Source organism: Vigna angularis, chromosome 8, assembly GCF_016808095.1.
Source record: "Vigna angularis cultivar LongXiaoDou No.4 chromosome 8, ASM1680809v1, whole genome shotgun sequence".
NCBI classification, from domain to species: Eukaryota; Viridiplantae; Streptophyta; class Magnoliopsida; order Fabales; family Fabaceae; genus Vigna; species Vigna angularis.
In genome coordinates, this window is record NC_068977.1 from 4596690 (window position 1) to 4618832 (window position 22143).

Sequence of the window (22143 nt, forward strand, 5' to 3'; positions counted from 1 at the left end):
CAGTGGACCGTTCGCTCAATGCTTCCATGACCGTTCGGTATATGCTGACGACGAACGGTCGTATAACCATCTGAAGAGGCCGAACGTTTTTTTCTTTCTTTTTTTTTTTTTTCAAAAATTTTTCCCTGCAATTAATAATGCACAGAATTAACTCCAAATAATTCAAATTAAATAAAATAAAAATTACTGGTTAAATTAAGCACAATTATGAAAAATAGAAAAATACCGGATGTTTAAGCATAATTTCTCGACTAATTCTAGCACAAAAAGCTAAGTGTAGTGAATAAAATATTGACTCATCAAAATAGACTACACTTAATCTTTTGCACTCCTGGGCAAAATTAAAACACAGATCGGGGAATATTTTCAAAGGACATAAGGGACCTGACACAAACACAGTAGACAGCAAACAAACACTGTACAAGAAAATAAATGGAGTTTACACAATTCTCAATAATTCTAGACAAAGAAAAATATGTAGATAAAATCAAAGTATTTAGATACTCTTAAAATTATTTAAGCAATTCAAAGCATGGTGAAATTGATCAATTAGTTTAAAAGGTGAATCAAAAGTGACAGACCTCACAGATGCACTATCAGTGTTTCTCTCAAGTGTATGGGATAAGCAATGTGAACTCGATGATCTCAAGAAAGCAAACACAAACAGATTTGGCAAGCCTCTAAAATTAATTCTCAGAAACATGCATATTTAAATCAAAAGGTCTTTTCAGGGTTGTAATGGGGCCAAGGACAGGGGAGGATAAATATGGATAAGTAGTTCAAAAAAAATAGAGGAGCGGGGAACAAGTGTAAACACAGTCAAATCACACCAAAAACTCTATTTCAATCCTCTTCTTGACTCACTTATTTTTTATTTTTATTTTTTTCATCCTATCTCTTTTCTTTTCTTTCTTTTTAATATACGACTGTAAGAGACAAGATATAAATTATAGAACCAATTAGCCAATTTTTAGAATTCCCAGGGAGACCACACTTGTTCGAAAAATATTTCTTTAGCTCCAGAATTCCCTGAGGTTTAAGTAATCATCGTTTTTTTTTTCACTTAGGGACAGTGTATGGGCTTGAAAAGAATTTTAAGAAATTGCAGGCTCAAAAGTGGGTATCAAAGGATTTAAAACAAGGTAAGTTTATTTGGCTAAAGAGGCTTAAAAACTGTATCGTAGGATATTTATTAGATAAAATATCTTAGATATTTTGAGCGGTTAAGATATTTATGAGTAACTAACCAGATTTTTAGGTAAGGTTATTTTTATTGGCCTATAAATACAATGACAGGGCAAAACATCATGTACATTCCCTCTACGTTACACTTAGGCCAGAGGAACTCTAAATAATATTCTGCAGTGATAATATAATCATTTTCTTGAGAGCTGAGGCTCCATAACTCACATCTGACTTGAGCGTCGGAGTATCTTCGCAGGTACCTCCCCTTCCTTTGGAGCATGAACGACAACAATTGAGGAAAAGCAAGCGTCCCGGACATCTAGAAGCAACAAAGACACACCGGACAACATTACACCGAAACAAAAACAAAAATTGCCTTTATCATTTTCAAATATGCATATTAATCAAGAAATATTAAGAGTCAAGCCAAATCATATGTGCAAACGATCATGAGTCATATCACACAAGAAAGAACAATAAAGTGGCTCTATTCTCACACAGGGTATTTTTGTCACAATGAATTTAATCTCTCAAACATCAAAATCATTTTCTCATGCAACGAAAAACAAGAATTTCAAATCACAAGTATCAATGAAATGAAAGATATATCTACAATTTTAAACAATGTCCATAAATTAAGAGAAACATGCAAAATTTATTTCACTCAAAAGAAACATAAACTACCTAGAAAAAGAAAAAATTTAACACTCAAAACAGAAATAAACAAAAAAAAATCAGAATTTCCCCCAGTAGACCACACTTAAATTACACAATGTCCTCAGTGTGTTACAGTTATCCGATTAAAAATTTAAAGCAGTTAAATAATATAGACAAGTGCAATTAAAGTAGGGAAATGGAAAGAAATTGTTTTCAGTAACATCCATCAGTAGATGTTTTCAGTGACACCCATCAGCAGATGTCTAGTCGTATAGCACCCATCAGTAGATGCTAATATTTTTTTATTTTATTTTTTTTATTATCATTTTTTTGTCATTGATATCCCTCAGTAGACACCAATGTTTGTCATTTTTATCAGCATCCATCACTAGATGCCCAATCACCCGACATCCATTAGTAGATGTCGTAGAAGCATCCTTCAGTAGATGCTACCGTTACTGCCATCAGTAGCAGTATTGAACCTGAAAACTAAAACACACAAAGAAAGAATAAATCAAATCCAAACCACACAAATAAATAAATTAAAAAGAAAAATTCATAAAAAATGGACTATCATTTATTGTAGCAACATCCATCAGTAGATGTTAATCTGAATCCTTTTAGCATCCCTCAGTAGATGTTGTCCAGGATTCATCAACAGATATTGTAGAAGCATCCTTCAGTAGATGCTGCAAAACAAAAATCAAATCCATGTTAGCAAAATGATGAAGATGAAGTTTTGATGATGTCCAAATCAAGTCAAGACCAATCAAGAATCAAAATGATTTGAAGATTTGTATTGTGATGGAAAGCTTTTGTAATACTCTTAGAAATGTGTATAAGACTTAGATAAGGAAAAGAAAAGTGTTTTGTAAAATTACTATAGTAAATCATTGTAACAAAACACTATAGTACTATTCACATGAATAGTAACACTATTCACGTGAATAGTGACGGTTAACGGTAAGAGTATTGCACTTAACACGGACGTGGGAGAAACTAGTCGTTGAAGAAACTAGTCGTTTATGACTATTGAAGAAACTAGCCGTTTATGACCGTTGGACAAACTAGCCGTTTATGACCGTTGGACAAAGTAGCCGTTTATGGCCGTTGGACAAAGTAGCCGTTAAGTTTGTCTTTTAGTAAATGGAAGAGCCTTTGGATGAGTCTATAAATAGACTCTCATTTCCTCTCAAGGGAACGAAACTAGAGACACAGAAACTCTTCCCTTGTGCTCAAAATACTCAGAAATTCTTGAGACTTGTGTGTTCTTGTTCGGCTTGTGAAACTCTTGTCTGTGGAGCTGGTGAAGTGCTGCTACGGTGACAGAGGAAATAGCCGATTCATCCTTGGTGTGTCTAAGGAGGTGTTCGGAAGAGAATCATCCTTCGTGAAGTATTCGGAGGAGGTGTTCATCCTTTGTGAAGACTCAAAGGAGGTGTAGTTTCATCTCTTGTGGTATCAAGAGAGGTGGTTTCTAAACTCTTACAAATTGTATCTTTGTGATTGTAGTTTGTAATTGTTTTGTGTTAGTGAAACTGTTTATCTTGTTTTGAGATAAGCGACTGGACGTAGGATTGGTAAGATCCGAACCAGGATAAAATCATCTGTGCAAATTTCTCTCAACCTTACTCTCTTTATTTGTCAATATTAATTGCTAAGTAAGTTTAATTGAGTAGAAATTAAAAGGCACACGTTTGAATTAAAAACCCTCTTAGTTTGTTATTCCACGCTAACTCATTCCGCTGCAGCCGCTCTGACAATTGGTATCAGAGCTTGCTTTGATAGTCATTCAAATGGCAGGATCACATCAAACCTTTGTAGAGGGTGCATCAATCAATAGACCACCACTATTCACAGGTGAAAATTACGCATTTTGGAAGGTCAGAATGCAAATTTTTATGGAATCTATTGATATAGATATTTGGGATGCTGTTGCATTTGGTCCTTTTATTCCACTTAACAATATGCAGGAACCAAAGCCCCGTGACCAATGGACTGCTGAAGATAAGAAAAAATTTGGTAATGATGTAAACGCTCGTAATATTATTTCATCTGCTTTAACTGTTGACGAGTTTTACAGGATTTCTGTTTGTAAAACTGCACAAGAAATGTGGGAAGTACTTAGAGTAACCCACGAAGGTACAGATGATGTTAAGAGAGCTAGAAAGAATACCTTAATCCAGGAATACGAGATGTTCAGGATGAAGCAAGGGGAAACAATAGTAGATGTTCAGAAACGCTTCACCAACACCGTAAACCATCTTATTGGACTAGGTAAGTCTTTCGATACTGATGAGCTTAATATAAAAATTTTGAAATCTTTAGACAGGTCTTGGCAACCAAAAGTGACTGCAATTTCTGAGTCACAAAATCTCAACACAATGACCATGGCTGCACTATTTGGAAAGTTGAGAGAGCATGAACTTGACCTCGGAAGACTTGATGAAGAAGAAGCAAAAGCCAAAAACAATAAGAAGAGTTTGGCGTTAAAGTCGGAGGATGAAAGAAGCAAAGGTAAATCGGAAGATGAAGACTTAGACGAAGAAGAAGAATTGAGACTCATGATAAAAAGGCTCAACAGGTTCATGAAGTCTAAAGGTAAAGAAAAATTAAGATACGATAAGAAAGATAATCCAGTATCTTCCTCATATTACCGATGCTACGGTTGCGGAGAAAAGGGACATTTAAAAGAAGACTGCCCAAATCAAAAGAAGGGTGAAGAAAAGAAATTCTTCAAGAAAAAGAAGGCATACATTGCATGGGAAGACGACAATGAGACCATTTCAGATTCAAGCTACTCAGATGAAGAAGCAAACATCTGTTTAGTGGTGAACGACGACGCTGGAAGCCAAGTAAGTACATCTAGCGATTCTGATAATTCTAGTCAAATTAGTGAAAATGAATTGCATGAAATTTATGCTGCTTTAATAGTAGAATCTGAAAAACTAGATCTTGCTCATAAGAAATTGAAAAAGGATTTAAAAAATTTAAAGTTAAATTTTGAAAATATTTCTGAAGAAAATAAAAATTTGAAATCACACTTTGAAAATATTCTTGAAGAAAATAAGAATTTAAAATTAAATTTTGAAAATATTTTTGAAGAAAATAAAGATTTGAAAAATAAAGTTTTATTTTTTGAAAAGGGTAAATTTACAAGTAGTGATGAATGTGCTTCTTGTGAAAATTTTAAGAAACTACTAGAACAAACAACCTCAAGAGAATGTAGTAAAAATAATGAAAATAAGGTTGTTAAAAATAAGTATGTTCCTAGAATTAAAAATAAACATAATCATAGAACCCGTAGAACATGGGTAGAAAAAGGAACAACTTATAGGAACACAAATGTTGTATCATGCTTTTATTGTATGAAAAAGGGTCATACTTCAAATAAATGTAAAATTAAGCATTATGGTGTTCCAAGTGGTAGATATGTTTGGGTTATAAAATGATTTCTTTTTTCTAAATCTAACCCAAAGGACCCATACAAAATAGTTGGGTACCAAATGTTTCATATTTAAGAATTTTTTTAAAAAAATGTTTTTGCTTTAAAACATTTGAAATAGAAGAATGTGTGCATGTTGTCTTTGATGAAATTGCAGACCTTGAGGCAAAACCTCTTGAGTCAGTTGAATTACATACAGGCTATGATGAAGATTTGTAGAAGACAACAAATGAAGCAAAGAAAATGACAATCCTCAAGATGAAGATCTAAACAATGTTTTATCAGCTCTTTATCCTAAAATTATTTGCTTTAAATATCCTATTGTGCATGTTTGAATGAATCTTTAAATTTGAAATATTTTTAGCTCATATGCATACATGCTTTTATTAAGGGGGAGTATTATCTTAGGGGGAGAACATCAACACAACTTTTTAATTATGATCAAAAAGGGGGAGAAAATGGTTAAAGCTTATTTGCCTATTTGTGCAATTTGTGCTTATTCACTAATGCACCTTTTCTTCCTTAAGTTGTGTTTTAAATACAGATTATTACCAAAAGCTTTAAATCAAGGAGTTTTTGATCATCATCAAAAAGGGGGAGATTGTTAGCAAAATGATGAAGATGAAGTTTTGATGATGTCCAAATCAAGTCAAGACCAATCAAGAATCAAAATGATTTGAAGATTTGTATTGTGATGGAAAGCTTTTGTAATACTCTTAGAAATGTGTATAGGACTTAGATAAGGAAAAGAAAAGTGTTTTGTAAAATTACTATAGTAAATCATTGTAACAAAACACTATAGTACTATTCACATGAATAGTAACACTATTCACGTGAATAGTGACGGTTAACGGTAAGAGTATTGCACTTAACACGGACGTGGGAGAAACTAGTCGTTGAAGAAACTAGTCGTTTATGACTATTGAAGAAACTAGCCGTTTATGACCGTTGGACAAACTAGCCGTTTATGACCGTTGGACAAAGTAGCCGTTTATGGCCGTTGGACAAAGTAGCCGTTAAGTTTGTCTTTTAGTAAATGGAAGAGCCTTTGGATGAGTCTATAAATAGACTCTCATTTCCTCTCAAGGGAACGAAACTAGAGACACAGAAACTCTTCCCTTGTGCTCAAAATACTCAGAAATTCTTGAGACTTGTGTGTTCTTGTTCGGCTTGTGAAACTCTTGTCTGTGGAGCTGGTGAAGTGCTGCTACGGTGACAGAGGAAATAGCCGATTCATCCTTGGTGTGTCTAAGGAGGTGTTCGGAAGAGAATCATCCTTCGTGAAGTATTCGGAGGAGGTGTTCATCCTTTGTGAAGACTCAAAGGAGGTGTAGTTTCATCTCTTGTGGTATCAAGAGAGGTGGTTTCTAAACTCTTACAAATTGTATCTTTGTGATTGTAGTTTGTAATTGTTTTGTGTTAGTGAAACTGTTTATCTTGTTTTGAGATAAGCGACTGGACGTAGGATTGGTAAGATCCGAACCAGGATAAAATCATCTGTGCAAATTTCTCTCAACCTTACTCTCTTTATTTGTCAATATTAATTGCTAAGTAAGTTTAATTGAGTAGAAATTAAAAGGCACACGTTTGAATTAAAAACCCTCTTAGTTTGTTATTCCACGCTAACTCATTCCGCTGCAGCCGCTCTGACAATCCACACACAACTAGGTCCAGAATTTCACCTAGTTATGCATTCAGTAACAACATCTGAAATGCTAGTACAAAAAATTCAAAACACACAAAATATTCAAGCAAACAAAACACACATAAAAAAAAATAGAAGACAAAACATATATTTTCAAAACGAAAAATCTAAAACCGAACTTACAATACTGGTCCCCGGCAGCGGCGCCATTTTTTGACGAGAGGGTCGCGCCTCTCGCAAAAATTGATTGCACGAAATTAATGCAGTATATTTTACTAGGAAGTGACTCCTAGGTCGTCTTTCAAGGACCAATATTTATGTGGTTCAGTTTTAGATTTTTAACACGCAGTGGGGGGTTTTTGATTGTTTTTGAACGGGAAAGTAAATTGCAATAAAAATAAATTAAAACAGTGAAAACCGAAACAGTAAAAACTAACAGTAAAAGACAGTTCAAATAGTAAAAACAAAATTTGATTACAGTAGTGCAGAAATCGTAAATTCAAAGCAGAAAACAATGAATTCATAAAGCAGTTGCAGAAAACTTAAATTCAGGAAGCAGTACATTCAAACAGTAAAACAGAAACGTATTTTTTGCAGTGAATAGTAAAAAAAAGGTTTAATCCTTTTCGACATCCCTATTTATGTACAAATGTCTCAGATGGGTCCTCGTTTTCTAAAGTGTATCAAAATGGTCTTAATTTTCAAAATTGATATCAATTGAGTCCTTTCCGTTAAGTTGGCTAGACGGCGTTAATAAAATTGATGAGTGGATGCTGAGATGACGAACGAACGCTCGTCCACAAGCGAACGAACGCTCGTCCACCAGCGAACGAACGCTCAAATTCAGATGGATAAAGACACCGCAAGGTATTTAGATACTTATACAGAATACGATTTAATCCTATAGACTACCCGCCAGTCAATGACCGAACGCGGTAATATGTATTTGTCGAAGTTTTGAACGAACATTACTGAAACTTTTGGACGAACGCTGTTTCTACCCATTTAGTATTTAAGGATAAAGAACGAACGTTCGGTATCAGACCGAGCGCTACTTTTAACGTACGCTTAGGGACGAGCGTTCGGTATAAGACCGAGCGCCACTTAGGACGTACGCTTTGGGTCGAGACTCGTCGCAGAATGACTAAGAGTTCAAAGTTACTTTTATAGGTTTCTCAATTCTCACAAAATACTCAGGATATCTACGTTCGGCCGATCGCTCAAACGTAGCTCTAATACAAGAGGGCGTTCGTCCTCGACTTGAATCCTTTCCGTAGGAAAGAATTCAATCCCGACATGTGAGGCCGAACGAACGTTACCAAATTAACATCTAACCGAACGGTAAAGATACTGGTCAATAACGAACGGTTGGTCATAGAGGACGAACGTTCGTATGCTGGAACACTTAATCCAGGTGAGCGAGCGGTGAGGTCGAATAAAAAAAACATGTGAGGCCGAACGGTTGAGGACGAACGGTAGAGGACGAACGTTTGGAAAGGTGGAACGCTAGATGGTGAACTGGCCGTGAAGGTTGCTGGACGTTGCTCCACGTTTTTGGACACAACCCCTGCTGCTGTGTTCTCTGGTCATCTCATTTGGCCGTTCGGTCACCAAAGGATCCCACCGTTCGGTCACTAGAGGCTCAAGAGATGGTGTGCAGTTCAGTCTTTACAAGACCGTTCGGTCAACAGCAATTGCTGAGACCGTTCGTTCTATGGTGCTCATCCAACTCTAGCTCACCGTTCGGTTGAAATTGCTTTCACAGACCGTTCGGTATATGCTTCCACACGATGGTCACGTCTTCAGTGGACGTTCGGTTATGAAATGTTTATGCCGTTCGGTTCAATGAACAAATGCACTGCCGTTCGTTGAGGAGTATTCGGTCATTTAATGTAATCTTTCACAGACCGTTCGTTTAGTCCTTCAGCAAACCGATCATTCACGTTCTTAACATACCGTTCGGTCACGTCGTCAGTAGACCGTTCGCTCAATGCTTTCATGACCGTTCGGTATATGCTGACGACGAACGGTCGTATAACCATCAGAAGAGGCCGAACGTTTTTTTCTTTTCTTTTTTTTTTTTCAAAATTTTTTCCCTGCAATTAATAATGCACATAATTAACTCCAAATAATTCAAATTAAATAAAATAAGAATTACTGGTTAAATTAAGCACAATTATGAAAAACATAAAAATACCAGACGTTTAAGCATAATTTCCCGACTAATTCTAGCACAAAAAGCTAAGTGTAGTGAGTAAAATATTGACTCATCACCCAAGCATGCAACTCAGTTCTGAGTTCGTACGTTGATCACCATTCTTAAAATGAGTAGATTTGATGGTGTCGGGGTTCACTTGTTGTAGTTGGGATTAACGAGCGTTGACGGTAGGAGAACTCGTAGTAGAGAATTTTTGTTTCTGCGTCTGGGAACGTTCTATCACGCTCAGAGGTAAAGGAAGCTTATTTAATTTAATTGAGTATTTGTATGTTGCCTTACTGCATGAACGTTCGTTATTTGACTGAATGGTATTGATGCATGATGGTTAATATGAATGGATTGAATGAATGTTCGTTTGTTTAGTGAGTGGAAATGAAATATGGATGAGTTATGTTATAATGTATGAATTATATGAAACTTATATGAAATGGATTGTTGGAGTGTGAAAGTTGAATTTGATATGAAGGTATAAAGTATGAAAATATATGTTAGAAAATGAGTTTGAAAAGAAATGATTCTGGTATGAAATTTCTCATATAAAAGTATACGTTCGTTCCTGAACGGTCATTGGCCGTTCGGTTCTCCTAGTGAACATAGTTGAAATGGGATTCTTTCATTGGTGGTTCGCTAAATTCATTAGCTTAGTTATACGATCGCGGGCTTAATAGTGGCCCAAGTGATATTGACCAATAATATCATACAGTACATAATGCCCCCAAAGTCCGAGTTAACTGTTCGTCTTATGTATTTGGGTTAACTATAGGACTGTAAGGTGGTTGTTGTTAGGTTTAATCATTCACTAAGTCCCTATTTTCGCATGGAATCTCAATTTCGTCCCTTTCTTTCTGAAAATATCAATTGGGTCCCAATTTTATGAAAATTGCAACAAATCGATCCTTTCCGTTAATTTGGCTGGACGGCGTTAAAAAAATTGATGAGTGAATGCTGAGATGACGAACGAGCGCTCGTCCAGCAGCGAACGAACGCTCGTCCAGCAGCGAACGAACGCTCGTCCAGCAGCGAACGAACGCTCGTCCAGCAGCGAACGAACGCTCGTCCAGCAGCGAACAAACACTCGTCCACCAGAGAACGAACGCTCGTCGACCTCTTACTGCTGGACAACCGTTCGTTCCACACTGGACGACCGTTCATTCGGTGGTCGACGAGCGTTCGTTCGCTGCTGGACGAGTGCTCGTTCGCTGCTGGACGAGCGCTCGTTCGTCATCTCAGCATTCACTCATCAATTTTTTTAACGCCGTCCAGCCAAATTAACGGAAAGGATCGATTTGTTGCAATTTTCATAAAATTGGGACCCAATTGATATTTTCAGAAAGAAAGGGACGAAATTGAGATTCCATGCGAAAATAGGGACTTAGTGAATGATTAAACCTTGTTGTTATGAGGGCTTCGTGTTACGCACCGTTTTGGGTTTTGATTTTCCCGCCTCTGGGTAGTGGTAGAGTCTCGAAAGTGGGACCGTTGGATTCTTTCTGATCCTACGGAGAGAAACGATTGGCGGTTATATCAGTTTTCCCCTCGTTAATGTGAAAGGATTTTTTGAGGAACCCTGGTTAGCGCAACCGTCATTTCTACCCCATTTCCTCGACAAACTTCTTCACTTCTCCTTCTTCAGCATTTCCTTTGACATTTGCACACAGGTAACTCATGGACTCTTTTTCCTATTCAGATTGTTCTCCCACATTTGTTAAGAAAAGGGGGAGCGACAACCAGGCTGAGGCACCAGAGGGTTCTCCGATTAGGGCTCAGTGTGAGGTTGTCTCCATACTTTATGGCGAGAATGCCTTTGTTTATGGTGGTGTTGTGGTGGAGGAGCCCGAAAATCTTCCCTCCTCTAGCGGGAGTATGAATGGACTTCTCGAGATGTAAGTGAATTTCCTAGTGTTTTCGATAGAAGGGCTGTGCTGTTGAATTGGGCAAACGATAGTTGTATTCTTAGAAATCTCAGCTATGGCTCTTGTGTTAAATTAGTTGCCTGTGGGGAAAATGAGAGAGTCTTCTATGGTAAATAGAATTCTAGAGACGATTTTTTCTATGTTTACTCATATCTGTTTTACGATATATACCTTAGGTTTCCTCTAAACGTTTTTCAAATGGATGTTCTGAAAACCCTTAACGTCACCCCCACACAGTTACATCCAAATAGCTGGGGGTATATACAGGCGTTCGCGGTTATGTGCCAAGTCTTGGCCATTAACCCCACGGTTGCCCTGTTTCTTTATTTTTTTAGGACCCGCCCGATTGGAAAAAGGGGTTGGGTTTCTCTAATTTCCGAGTCTGGGAACGCAATTTTGGAATTATACGCCCAATCCTTTAGAGGTTTCAAAAACCAATTTTTTAGGGTGTCCATCACTGAATCAGGTCGCTCGTTCTTTTTCAACGAGGATAATAGTCCCAAGTTTCCTTTGTATTGGACCCAGAACCCTAGGAAGCTTACCTCTTGGTCGAAAGAAGATATGACTCATATCGAATTGGAAGCTCTGAGTGTTATGGCTGCGTTGTCTCGCCCCTTTTCTTCCAGAAAGATTATCAACTGTCTCGAGTATGACGATATGAACTCGAGGGTATTTGGTATGTTCTTTTACTGAGCACTTTGAATTTTATTTTTGCAGCATTGACTTGGTATTTGTTGTGTTCTGTTGCGTATAGCTACTATGGGTAAAAGAGCTCCCCTTGACTGGTTTGCCGCTGCTGACGCCAAGAAGAATAAAGGGGGAACCTCGGCCTTGACGACTATCAAGAATCCTATCCATGTCAATGATGAACCGCCACCTTCTCCCGAACGGCCGCTTTCAAGGAAACGAAAGGCTGTCACCGGTGGAGATCCGAAAGCTTCCGATAAGGGGAAGAGTATTGGAGGGGTGGTCGACCCGCATGCCGATCGCGACATTCCGAATGGCATGTGGGATGCGGCCTTTAACCTTGGCCATAAGATCGAGTTCAACTTTGATTTGGCTGAGCAGAAAGTCATGGAAAAGACTTCTGAGCAAAAAATGGCGGATAACTGCTTAGAATTTGCCTGCCGGGCGGCAGCTGCTGCCTGGAACTTAGCGTATGCCTCCAACCGAGGTAACTTGGTCACCGAGCTGGAGCGTTTAAAAACTGAACACGCTAAGTGTGAGCAAAGGCAGAAGGAATCCGAGGAGATGATAGTAAAAGGCCGGGAGATAATGGAGAATCTGCAGAAGGATGGTGTTGAGATGAAAAAGGTCAAAGACCAGCTTGCAGCTGATCTGGAATGTTCAAAGAAAGAGAATGAGGAGCTGAAGAAAAGGTTGATAACTTTGACTTGCGAGAGGGACGCCTTGCGCCAGACCATTACTGAAAACCAGGAGTTGCAGGATGAGATGACTGATGCTATCATCCTGGAACATACCAGGGGCTTTAAGAAGGCGCTAAGGCAGGTGTCCTATATTTTGAATGTCTGTACTGAAGGAGTCAACTTCGACATTCGGAAGGACGTTTACCAAGGAGAGTTGGTTCCGATAGACGTCATTCCTGCCGGGTCATTTCCAGATGACGAGCCTGCAGGGACGCCCACCGAGGCAATGGCAACAGAGGAAGCTGCTCGAATCGAGACACCCGAGGGGAATTCAGGGGTTCCTGCTGTGGAGGATGCCCCCGTCGTAGACCTTGTATAGAATAGATTTAACTTAGACATTCTGACATTTTGTACTTACTGTTCTTAGGGTTGTTTGCTGCGTGTATGTCGTCATTTGGTACTTGTCGAAACTTTATGTTCTTATACTTGAATGTTTATAGGATCGCTATACTTGAATGTTTATAGGAACGCGCGTTATTTGTAATCATATGATGAGTGCCTTTGTTGACGTTTATATCGCCTCGTTACATGGTGGACCCTAGGGATTTCATCCCTTAGGTAGCTCCGTCAATGATTGGAGCAACAAGGAAGCTTCTATTTTATACTTTATAAACATATTATTCATTTTAAAACGGCCTTCCTGTTACATGAATAACTGGTTGACTTGCAGCAGCAGCATCTAAGGGTAGAGCTAGCTGCATTCTTTGGGGCTGTCTATAAGATATTGTAAACCTAGGGCCATATTATTGTATTGCACAAATTTGCTTCGTCACTTCATGCATCATCATAAGTAAAAATGCATCTGTTCCTAAGAAGTACTTTTTTACTACATAAATCAACTATGACATGCTTAAGATATATACTGTCTATCTAAAAATTCTCAATTGTCTAGCTAACTGTTTTAAGATTAGCCAAAAAGGCAACCACCATTTTAATTTATCAGTATCTCTATTGCATGTAAAAGCCTTTTAAGGTCTTCTTGCTAATGCTAATCCTCTCCAAGTTTCAACATTCTCAATTGGGTCTTATGCCCAACCTCGTGACCAAAAACAAAAAGAATGGATGAATAGATTATTCTGTCTCTGCAATATTATGATTTGAGTATGAAATATGAGCTTAATGCAAAGACAGAAACATATAGTTTAAACTTATTGAATTTGTTTGACAATGCAATAAACAACTCCATTGTTTGATTCACTTTCAATTGTCATCCAAAAAAAGTATAGAAGCAAGAAAATTTAGTCTGAGGTGAGCTGCAATTGCTATTCGTTTGCCAACTCTACCTCAAACATTAAAGAACAACAGGGACGGAAAAACTAAATGTTGAACACTCCCCGTAAACCAAGTTCATCATTATTGACTAAGGTGAAATCATTATGTAAAAAAAAATACCATCTTGGATTTGAGAAACTGGATTGGCTTTACTCAATCAACGAGCTGCGATGGAAGTGACAATTTGAGTAGCTTCTATATCTAATCCAGAAGAAGTCAAGGATCTCTCCAGTGTAGAGGAAGATGGTTGAGTGAGAAGGGAGAGACTAAGTACAATTTCTGCTATGGTTGGTCTGGACAAAGACTTGTCTGCAGTACAATTCACTGCCAAGGAGGCCAAGCTGAGAGCATAATCAATAGGATAATAATTATCTAACTTAGGATCCATCCATTTTCTGAGCCTCTCCTCTCTATTCTCTTCTTGATCAAAGATCTTCCAAATGTCCTTCCACAGCATAACCACCTCACCCTTATCTTTGGTTGTCATGGCTTTCTTGCCAGTAAGTAATTCTATCAGAACCACCCCAAAAGCAAATACATCTATTTTTGACATAATGGGGTTGGTAAAAGTTCTGGCCATGGAAAAATTTGCTATCTTGGCCTTGAAGTTAGAGTCAAGAAGGATATTACTGCTGGTGATGTCCCTGTGGACTATTCTTGGATAAGCATGTTCATGCATGTACTGCAGACCCATTGCAACATCCACTGCTATGCTTATCCTCTGGCACCATGTAAGCGTGGTCCTTGAGTTTGATGTCTCTGAACAAGACTTGGCGAAAAGCCAGTCATCAAGAGACCTATTTTCTGCATATTCATAAACCACAAAACAATTTCCATCATTGTCTGATGAGACACCCATTAGTTTCACCAGATTTCCATGACTCACCTTCTGCAGAATTTTCAGCTCCTCCGTGACATCTTCCTTGAATCTTTTTATTGCTAAAACCTTACCCTCTATGTTAACCTTGTACACTGATTCCCCAATCTTGCACTGCTCACTGAGGTTCATGGTAGCTTCCAAGATTGCACCAGTTTCATACATGGTAGGCTTACTTACGTAGCATGAAACTCCAGAAAGTAGTTTATGTACAGTTTCAGCTGATGAGGCACTCCTATTCAAACTCTTCATTTTCAGAAAATATACATACACCAGTAATATTGCTGAAACCACAACCAGTAGTGTGCATCCCAGACTGATACCAATTATAACTGGAAGACCAATTCTGTGTTTTCTTCCATCTGAAGGAGATTGAATAAGATCTGGCAAGCGTGTAACTGGGATCAAAACTGGAAGGTTGTTTGCGGCAGTGAAGTTTTGACCATAGTTGTTTTCACTTAATATGTCCTCTGGTGATGCACCAAACTTGTTGCTTACGAGGGAAACATTGTCATTGGGCTGCCACACGTGAGTGATCAGGTACTTTATCCCTCTGTCAAGCTGGTTCTTTGAAGGACACTTGCAAAATAAAGGAATTACAACTTGGATGCCTACTGGCAAAGTATTTGGACTTAGAGTGGGGTTTAAATCCATCACTACATGCCAATTTGTGAGATTCTGGTATGAAGTGGTTGCAACAAAGTAGAAGCTATCGCCTGGGTTGATTTCATAGGAGATATTGGCGAAAGAGCGGTTTCCAGTGCAACCACAGGTTACTGGTATCAGCAAGACTTGGCCTGGAATCAACTTGTCTTCCTCATTCTCTATGTTGCTGGCTCTTGCAATTGACAAAGGACTCGTGTCAAATATATTAGATACGCTGGTCACACTCAAAAAATTTGGAGACTGGGTTATGTATGTCACATAGGTTTCACACGAAGGAGGTGAATCGGAAGGGCATGAAAAGTTTGTTCCATTGGTCTGTTGTGATTGAGCTGCAATACAAGTGAAAAACATGAGTACAACATAAAGAATCTGGGCACGGAGAGAAAGAGAAACAAACAAGGCAGCCATTGATGTGAAGTTGTGATCAAATGTAAGTTATGAGGCAGTCTACTATCAGTGGCAATCGGCGTTGTTGATATGAAGAGTTCTTTATCAATAAAAGTATCATTTGGTTTAATATAAATATATGGTCCTGTTTGTTTCATTAGCTTTAACTATATTTCCTTTTGGCTGTCCGAATCCTAGACACAGTGGACACGTCAATATTTATATTAGACAAATTGTATGCACTTCATGCGCATGATATATAAAAAATTGGTAATAGGGTACTGATGTCAAATCAAAGCTTTGGACGGCCAGTTAATGTTCCTACCAGTTCTATCTATGCACGATGTTAGCCAGCAAGCCGACACCAATATACCAACTAAACTTGCTGATATCTTGCGATATGGGTAGGTTTGCTCAGACTTACCAAGACCATTATTAGCGACTGTAATTTACACATGATTCAACATAGTAATAGAAGGAATATTGCATGTACAGGGTCTGTAAGATTTAGCTGAAAATAGACTTCGAAATAACTAAAAAGCTTATCAAATGTTGTTATCAGATGAAATATCAAATGATACTATCAGATGTGAATTATTAAACGAAATTATAGAGTAAGTTTAAGGAAAGAAAAGTTCGGAAGAAGTTATAAGAACTGAAAACAACATCGGATAAAGCAAAAGGATAGAAACCAACAATTTCACCCCAAAGGAACAAAACTGATTTCTTGTAGTTTAATAATGCAAAATTTACGATGAGTCATAAAGAGCTTGAAGGATCTCTAATGAAGATCCTTTTATAATAATTTACCATTTACTGTCTACTAAATTTTGCTCAAATAATAACCTCTTATAAAATCCATATATGTATAATTTTTATTTATGTTTCCTCTTTTTAAAATTTAAAAATTAATTTAATTAATATAATGAAATACCACATTTTATTCTCAATCAATAAAAAAAATAATCATGACTAGGACCTCCAAGACTAGGACCTCCTACTACTCCTCACTACATGGATCAATCCTCTCTACTTGAGAATGAAAGACCATTAAAGCGTCAGGAAAACCCCCAAGACTAAGCTACCATGCAATCATTCTATACACCCACAAATCACCACCATGTATCCAATCCTTAAGGATCATGGAATTACGTCCATAAATTATACTGTTACTTTGAAACTTTACCCAAGTCATGAATAACCAGATACCACCATATTATCACAATAAATCCAACATATCTCATACATTCATATACTTTTCACATAAATCACATCCAGTATATATATTCCAAACATTGTGCACACTCAATTCAACCCAGGACAAGAGCAAAGTGAACTTGGAACCGAACACTATTTGACCGAGCACTATTTGGCCGAACACTATTTGGCCGATCACTATTTGGCCGAACCTTATTTGGTCGAACACTATTTCCCGAATGCTAAAACCGAACACCATATTGAATTTAACACTATTAAGCCGAACGCTAAAACCGAACACCATCTTGGATTAAACACTATTAGGCCGAACGCTAAAACCGAACATCATATTGAATCGACTACTGTTTGGACGAACGCTCAAAGATCAAGCCTCATCAAGTCCGAACACTACCTTTGACGAGTACTTCCTGAGGATAAACATCATCGAGAACGAACGTTCCCTATGAACGATCACTAACTGAGAATAAACATCATCAAGACCGAACGCTAACCATCACTAATATACCAAGACCGAACGCTTAAGATTGAAACCTAAGAATACCAACTTAAGGTCGAACGCTCACAATCACAACTAAACCAAGGCCGAACGCTCAAGATCCAAACCTAAGAATACCAACTTAAGGCCGAACGCTCACAATCACAATTAAACCAAGGCCGAACGCTCAAGATCCAAACCTAAGAATACCAACTTAAAACCGAACGCTCAAGATTGCTACCCAAAAATACCAAGTTAAGAACGAACGCTTATACTCACTAATATATCAAGACCGAACACTCAAAATCAAACACTATTAAACCGGACACCATTAGGACGAACGTTTTGAGTCTTGGTCGAACCCCTAGGTCACTTTGCCGAACACCTAAAGTACTGGACGGTCGTCTTGAATCCTGGCCGAATGATCACAACTTAACACATGACTGACCAATACCACATCAGCACTTAACCGAACAGTATTAAATCAAAGCCTGACCGAACGGTACTAAATGGGAAGAGATCCTCAATATTGGGATGATGCTGAGAGACGAAAAGCTTTTGATGTCTCTTTATATCGAGTATATATTTATGTATATATATTTCTCTTTCATTTATACATAAATGATTAAAAGAAAATAGTGTAGAAAAAATAATTATTGTTTTGTAGAATCAAAAACTTTGAAAAGACAACTAAGAAAGAAAGTTGGAAGGTTATAAAAGAAGAAATTAAAGTAAGACCATTATACATGTCATCTATCGGCCATTCTACATCCGGCCTCGATAATCCAACGGATCAGTCCTGCCCATTCGCCATACGCCCGCTCGGCCAATGCATTGGCCTTAGGTAAATCCTCAAAACCTATTCTAAATTGAACGTCAACAAACGCTGCATCAGGCGTTCGGCAGAAGCTATTCAGCCTCTCAAGATTCCCTAGACCTCCTTGGTATGGTACGTTCGTGGGATATGCCCGAGCACTCGGCCATCCGGCCTCGTACTCTCGGCCCTCCGGCCTTAATAAGTTTTCGGCCCTCCGGCTTCATCTATCGGCCGTCCCGCATCCACCCTCGGTCGTCCGGCCTCCCCTCAACCAAATTTGGCATCCGCCACTCGGCCATTTGGCCTCCAAGGTACGTGTTTCACTACTACCACCCGGCCATTCGGCCTTAGGTACTTGGCCAAATCAAACATCCGGCCATCCAGCGTCAAGCTCCCAACCATCCGGCCTCAACGAGCGCTCGTCCCTCCGGCCTCAAAGAGCGCTTGTCTGTCCGGCCTCATGGAGCGCTCGTCCCTCTGGCCTCAAAGAGCGCTCGTCCGTCCGGCCTCATGGAGCGCTCGTCCCTCCGGCCTCAAAGAGCGCTTGTCCGTCCGGCCTCATGGAGCGTTGGCCCCTCCGGCCTCAAAGAGCGCTCGTCCCTCCGGCCATCAAAGTGCGCTCGTCCGCCCGGCATCAAAGAGCGCTCGTCCATTCGGCCTTAACGTGCACTTGACCGTCCGGCCTCATCAAGCGCTCGGCCATCAGGCCGCAACCCCCGGCCGTCCGACCTCGGCATATGTGTTCGGTCGCTCGACATCTACAGCTTGGCCTTCTGGGACCTTAACATTCAGGTATTCAGGCCGACCGGCCTTACAATAGCTCGACCGTTCGGCCACACAGGCACTCGCCCATCAGGCCTCTATCATCCGTCCGAAGATTTTCCAGGAACCAGGCATGGTCATTAACGTCTATTGGGAAGTTCTCCTGGGCCACGGATCATTATTCTCACAAGGGCTCTCTGGGAACAACTATTCTCATCCGAGCATGTTCAACCCACCAGTCTACCTTACACGGTATAACCACCTACTTTCTTTAAACTTGAAATTCGATTATATTCCCTTCGTAATACAGGTAACTCGCAATAAATTGCACGAGTGCATATTCGCAAAAGGGGCTCTCCTCGATCATCCCGCATCAAACATAGATAAAGACCAAGTTGATGAAAAGAGTGTTCCACCGAGAACCACTCTCAACTTGGCCGGGCCGTAAACGGAGAGTTCCACCAAGAAGCATTGTCGTCCGCCCCATAAAGACCAAGTTGATGAAAAGAGTGTTCCACCGAGAACCACTCTCAACTTGGCCGGGCTGTAAACGGAGAGTTCCACCAAGAAGCATTGTCGTCCGCCCCATAAAGACCAAGTTGATGAAAAGAGTGTTCCACCGAGAACCATTCTCAACTTGGCCGGGCCGTAAACGGAGAGTTCCACCAATAAGCATTGTCGTCCGCCCCATAAAGACCAAGTTGATGAAAAAAGTGTTCCACCGAGAACCACTCTCAACTTGGCCGGGCCGTAAACGGAGAGTTCCACCAAGAAACAATGCCGTCCAGAAAACCCAAGTTGATGTTGAGTTCCGCCGAGAACCAGTCAACTTGGACGGGCGGTATACGCAAAGTTCCGCCGAGAACCAGTCAACTTGGACGGGCGGTGATGAGGCCCAATTTAACTTGGTGGGCTCGATTTCGGCAAGCGTACCGAATCGTTCAAGTAATAAACCGGTAAGACCGGGTATCGTTTTCCCAAGAGACTCGTAATACTAGAGAATTGTGCGATTAACAACTCATATAGACTCAAGAACATAACATCAATTTACAAACAAGTGCAGAAAGATAAATTCATACATAATTACAAGGTTGGACTTTGGTATTGAAGACACTTGGAAATGGAAAAGACTAGAAATGATATGAAATGACATTGTTAAGGCTAGTTTTCACCAATGCACTCTTGTGTATGACCAATTTCGTCTCCTCTCTATCAATTTACTAAAGTCAATCCACTAAAACACTCTAGCCCTAATTCCTTAGGTGAAAGAGCCTAGGTTTTCCTTATCAAACCCCAATTCCTTGGCAATCTAACAAGCAAAATCCGCATTAAAGAGTTGGGATCTAAGACAACATGTGAATCATCTTCCATTCCTAGAATCAATGACCCACAAGGACTCCTATTTCAGTTCCGGGTTTCATCTTACGTTCCCATAATCCATAAAACCCCAAAATCAAGTCATGAACGTTCCCATTACATGCAAGCTTTAAGATCGGAAACAAGAATACTAGCAATTGATAGAAAAGGCATATATATATATATTCAAAATCATTCAACAATTACACAAGAATTCAAAGGCTACAACTAATCCCAACAAGATGGGTTTGGTTCTCCATTTCCATGGAGAACCCTAAAGCTTACAAAATGGCCATGGAAGAAGATGAAGAACCTAAGAGGAAGAAGGGAGTGTTCCCACGAACCCTAGCAGCCCTCCAAGCTCTCCTCTCAGTGAATCGCGCCTCCAAATAACCAAAGACCATAACCCCTTCGCGTTTTAGGGTTAAATAGACGCATCTGCCACATCAGTAAAAGTCGCGCCCGGCGCCATCTGTCAGTCGCGCCCGGACGCGAGGCTCTCGAGAAAAATTGAAAACTGGCGAAAAGTCGCGCCCGGCGCCCTCTCTGTTTCGCGCCCGGGCGCGAGCCTCTCGAAAAAAGTCGCGCCCGGCGCCCCGTCGCGCCCGGCGCGGACCATCTGGATAAATTGAAAGTGGACGAGCGTCCTAAATGTTGGACGAGCGTCATCTTATCCCGCTGGACGAGCGTGCTGGACGAGCGTCCTCTCTGCTACTTGGACGAGCGTCCTGCTCTGCTAGCTGGACGAGCGTCCTGCTCTGCCTGGCTTGGACGAGCGTCCTGCTCTGCCTGGACGAGCGTCCTCTGCCTGTCTGGCCGAACGAGCGTCCTCTGCCTGGCTGGACGAGCGTCCACTTCTGCCTGGGACGAGCGTCCTCTTTCCTGGACGAGCGTCCTCTTTCATGGACGAGCGTCCTCTTTCCTGGACGAGCGTCCTCTTTCATGGACGAGCGTCCTCTTTCCTGGACGAGCGTCCTCTTTCCTGGACGAGCGTCCTCTAGTTCGTTCACACTCGACGAACGTCCACTTCTCTCTTCTGGACGAGCGTCCGCTTGTGCTTCCACTCTGGACGAGCGTCCGCTCTTCTGCCTTCTGGACGAGCGTCCGCTCTCCAGGGACGAGCGTTCTTGCGCTGCTGATGGCGTTTCTTCGTGCTAATTTCTTGGTCCAGTTCTATACATTGTTGGAGACTCTTCCAAGCTCATTTTTAGCTACAAAATAAGGGATTATTGATGAAAGTTAATCAAAGTAGCCAAAAACACAATTATATAGAAAACAAGACAAAACAAGAGGATTAAGCAAGTTATAAGTGAGAAAGGAGTTGATTTTGCTACTAAAATGATGCTTAAAATATGGTAAAATTTAGCATTATCAAATACCCCCAAACTTACAACTTTGCTTGTCCTCAAGCAAAAGTACTTCACCTAGCAAATAATTCAATCACAATGGTCTAGCAACTTTAAGCACACTTTCAATCAATTAAACAAAATCAGTCATGCTTGCTCAACTTATAAATCACATTCAAGAGACAATATAGTCTTAGCAAGCTAAACTTCAATCATGGTGCTAACAGTTCAAAATCACATGATAGATGCAATTGATAGATCAACAAACATGGCAAGATGTTTTCATTGAATGCATGGAACCAATCCTCACCAAGGAAAGTGTTTCACTCAAGCACAATGGTGTATAAGGATGTGTGTCTAACTCTCAACTATTACAATGTTACACAACTTAACTTTGCCTTTTGTTTCAACAATTTCAAACACATTAACAAGCAAGTTACATCACAAGGACTTTTTGAAGCTTGTATTGTGGCTGGG

At 39.8% G+C, this 22143-nt stretch overlaps 2 protein-coding genes across 4 annotated transcripts; one reads left to right on the forward strand and one right to left on the reverse strand.

Annotated features, from left to right (window-relative positions):
• Nucleotides 1-10658: 10658 nt before the first annotated feature.
• LOC128193655 (uncharacterized) lies at nucleotides 10659-12998 on the forward strand. Of its 3 annotated transcripts, none has more exons than XM_052867678.1 (2): nucleotides 10659-10808; nucleotides 11818-12998. In XM_052867678.1, exon 2 carries the CDS (start codon nucleotides 11823-11825, stop codon nucleotides 12807-12809), a length of 987 nt encoding a protein of 328 aa, XP_052723638.1. In that variant the 5' UTR covers nucleotides 10659-10808; nucleotides 11818-11822; the 3' UTR covers nucleotides 12810-12998. The 3 variants fall into 3 exon arrangements, with proteins under 3 accessions (XP_052723638.1, XP_052723639.1, XP_052723637.1); XM_052867679.1 differs by having other exon boundaries at nucleotides 10701-10808; nucleotides 11781-12998; XM_052867677.1 differs by lacking the exon at nucleotides 10659-10808 and adding an exon at nucleotides 10815-11739.
• A 647-nt stretch (nucleotides 12999-13645) lies between these two features.
• Nucleotides 13646-15826, reverse strand: LOC128193300 (serine/threonine receptor-like kinase NFP). The gene has a single exon (XM_017556148.2). It carries the CDS (start codon nucleotides 15711-15713, stop codon nucleotides 13920-13922), a length of 1794 nt encoding a protein of 597 aa, XP_017411637.2. The 5' UTR covers nucleotides 15714-15826; the 3' UTR covers nucleotides 13646-13919.
• Between the last annotated feature and the right edge of the window lie 6317 nt (nucleotides 15827-22143).

Coding starts and splice junctions, on each gene's coding strand:
- LOC128193655 (XM_052867677.1), top strand. CDS start 11,262: ATGGATGTTCTGAAAACCCTTAACGTCACCCCCACACAGTTACATCCA. Junction 11,740..11,817: donor TATGAACTCGAGGGTATTTG/GTATGTTCTTTT, acceptor TGTTGCGTATAG/CTACTATGGGTAAAAGAGCT.
- LOC128193300 (XM_017556148.2), bottom strand. CDS start 15,713: ATGGCTGCCTTGTTTGTTTCTCTTTCTCTCCGTGCCCAGATTCTTTAT.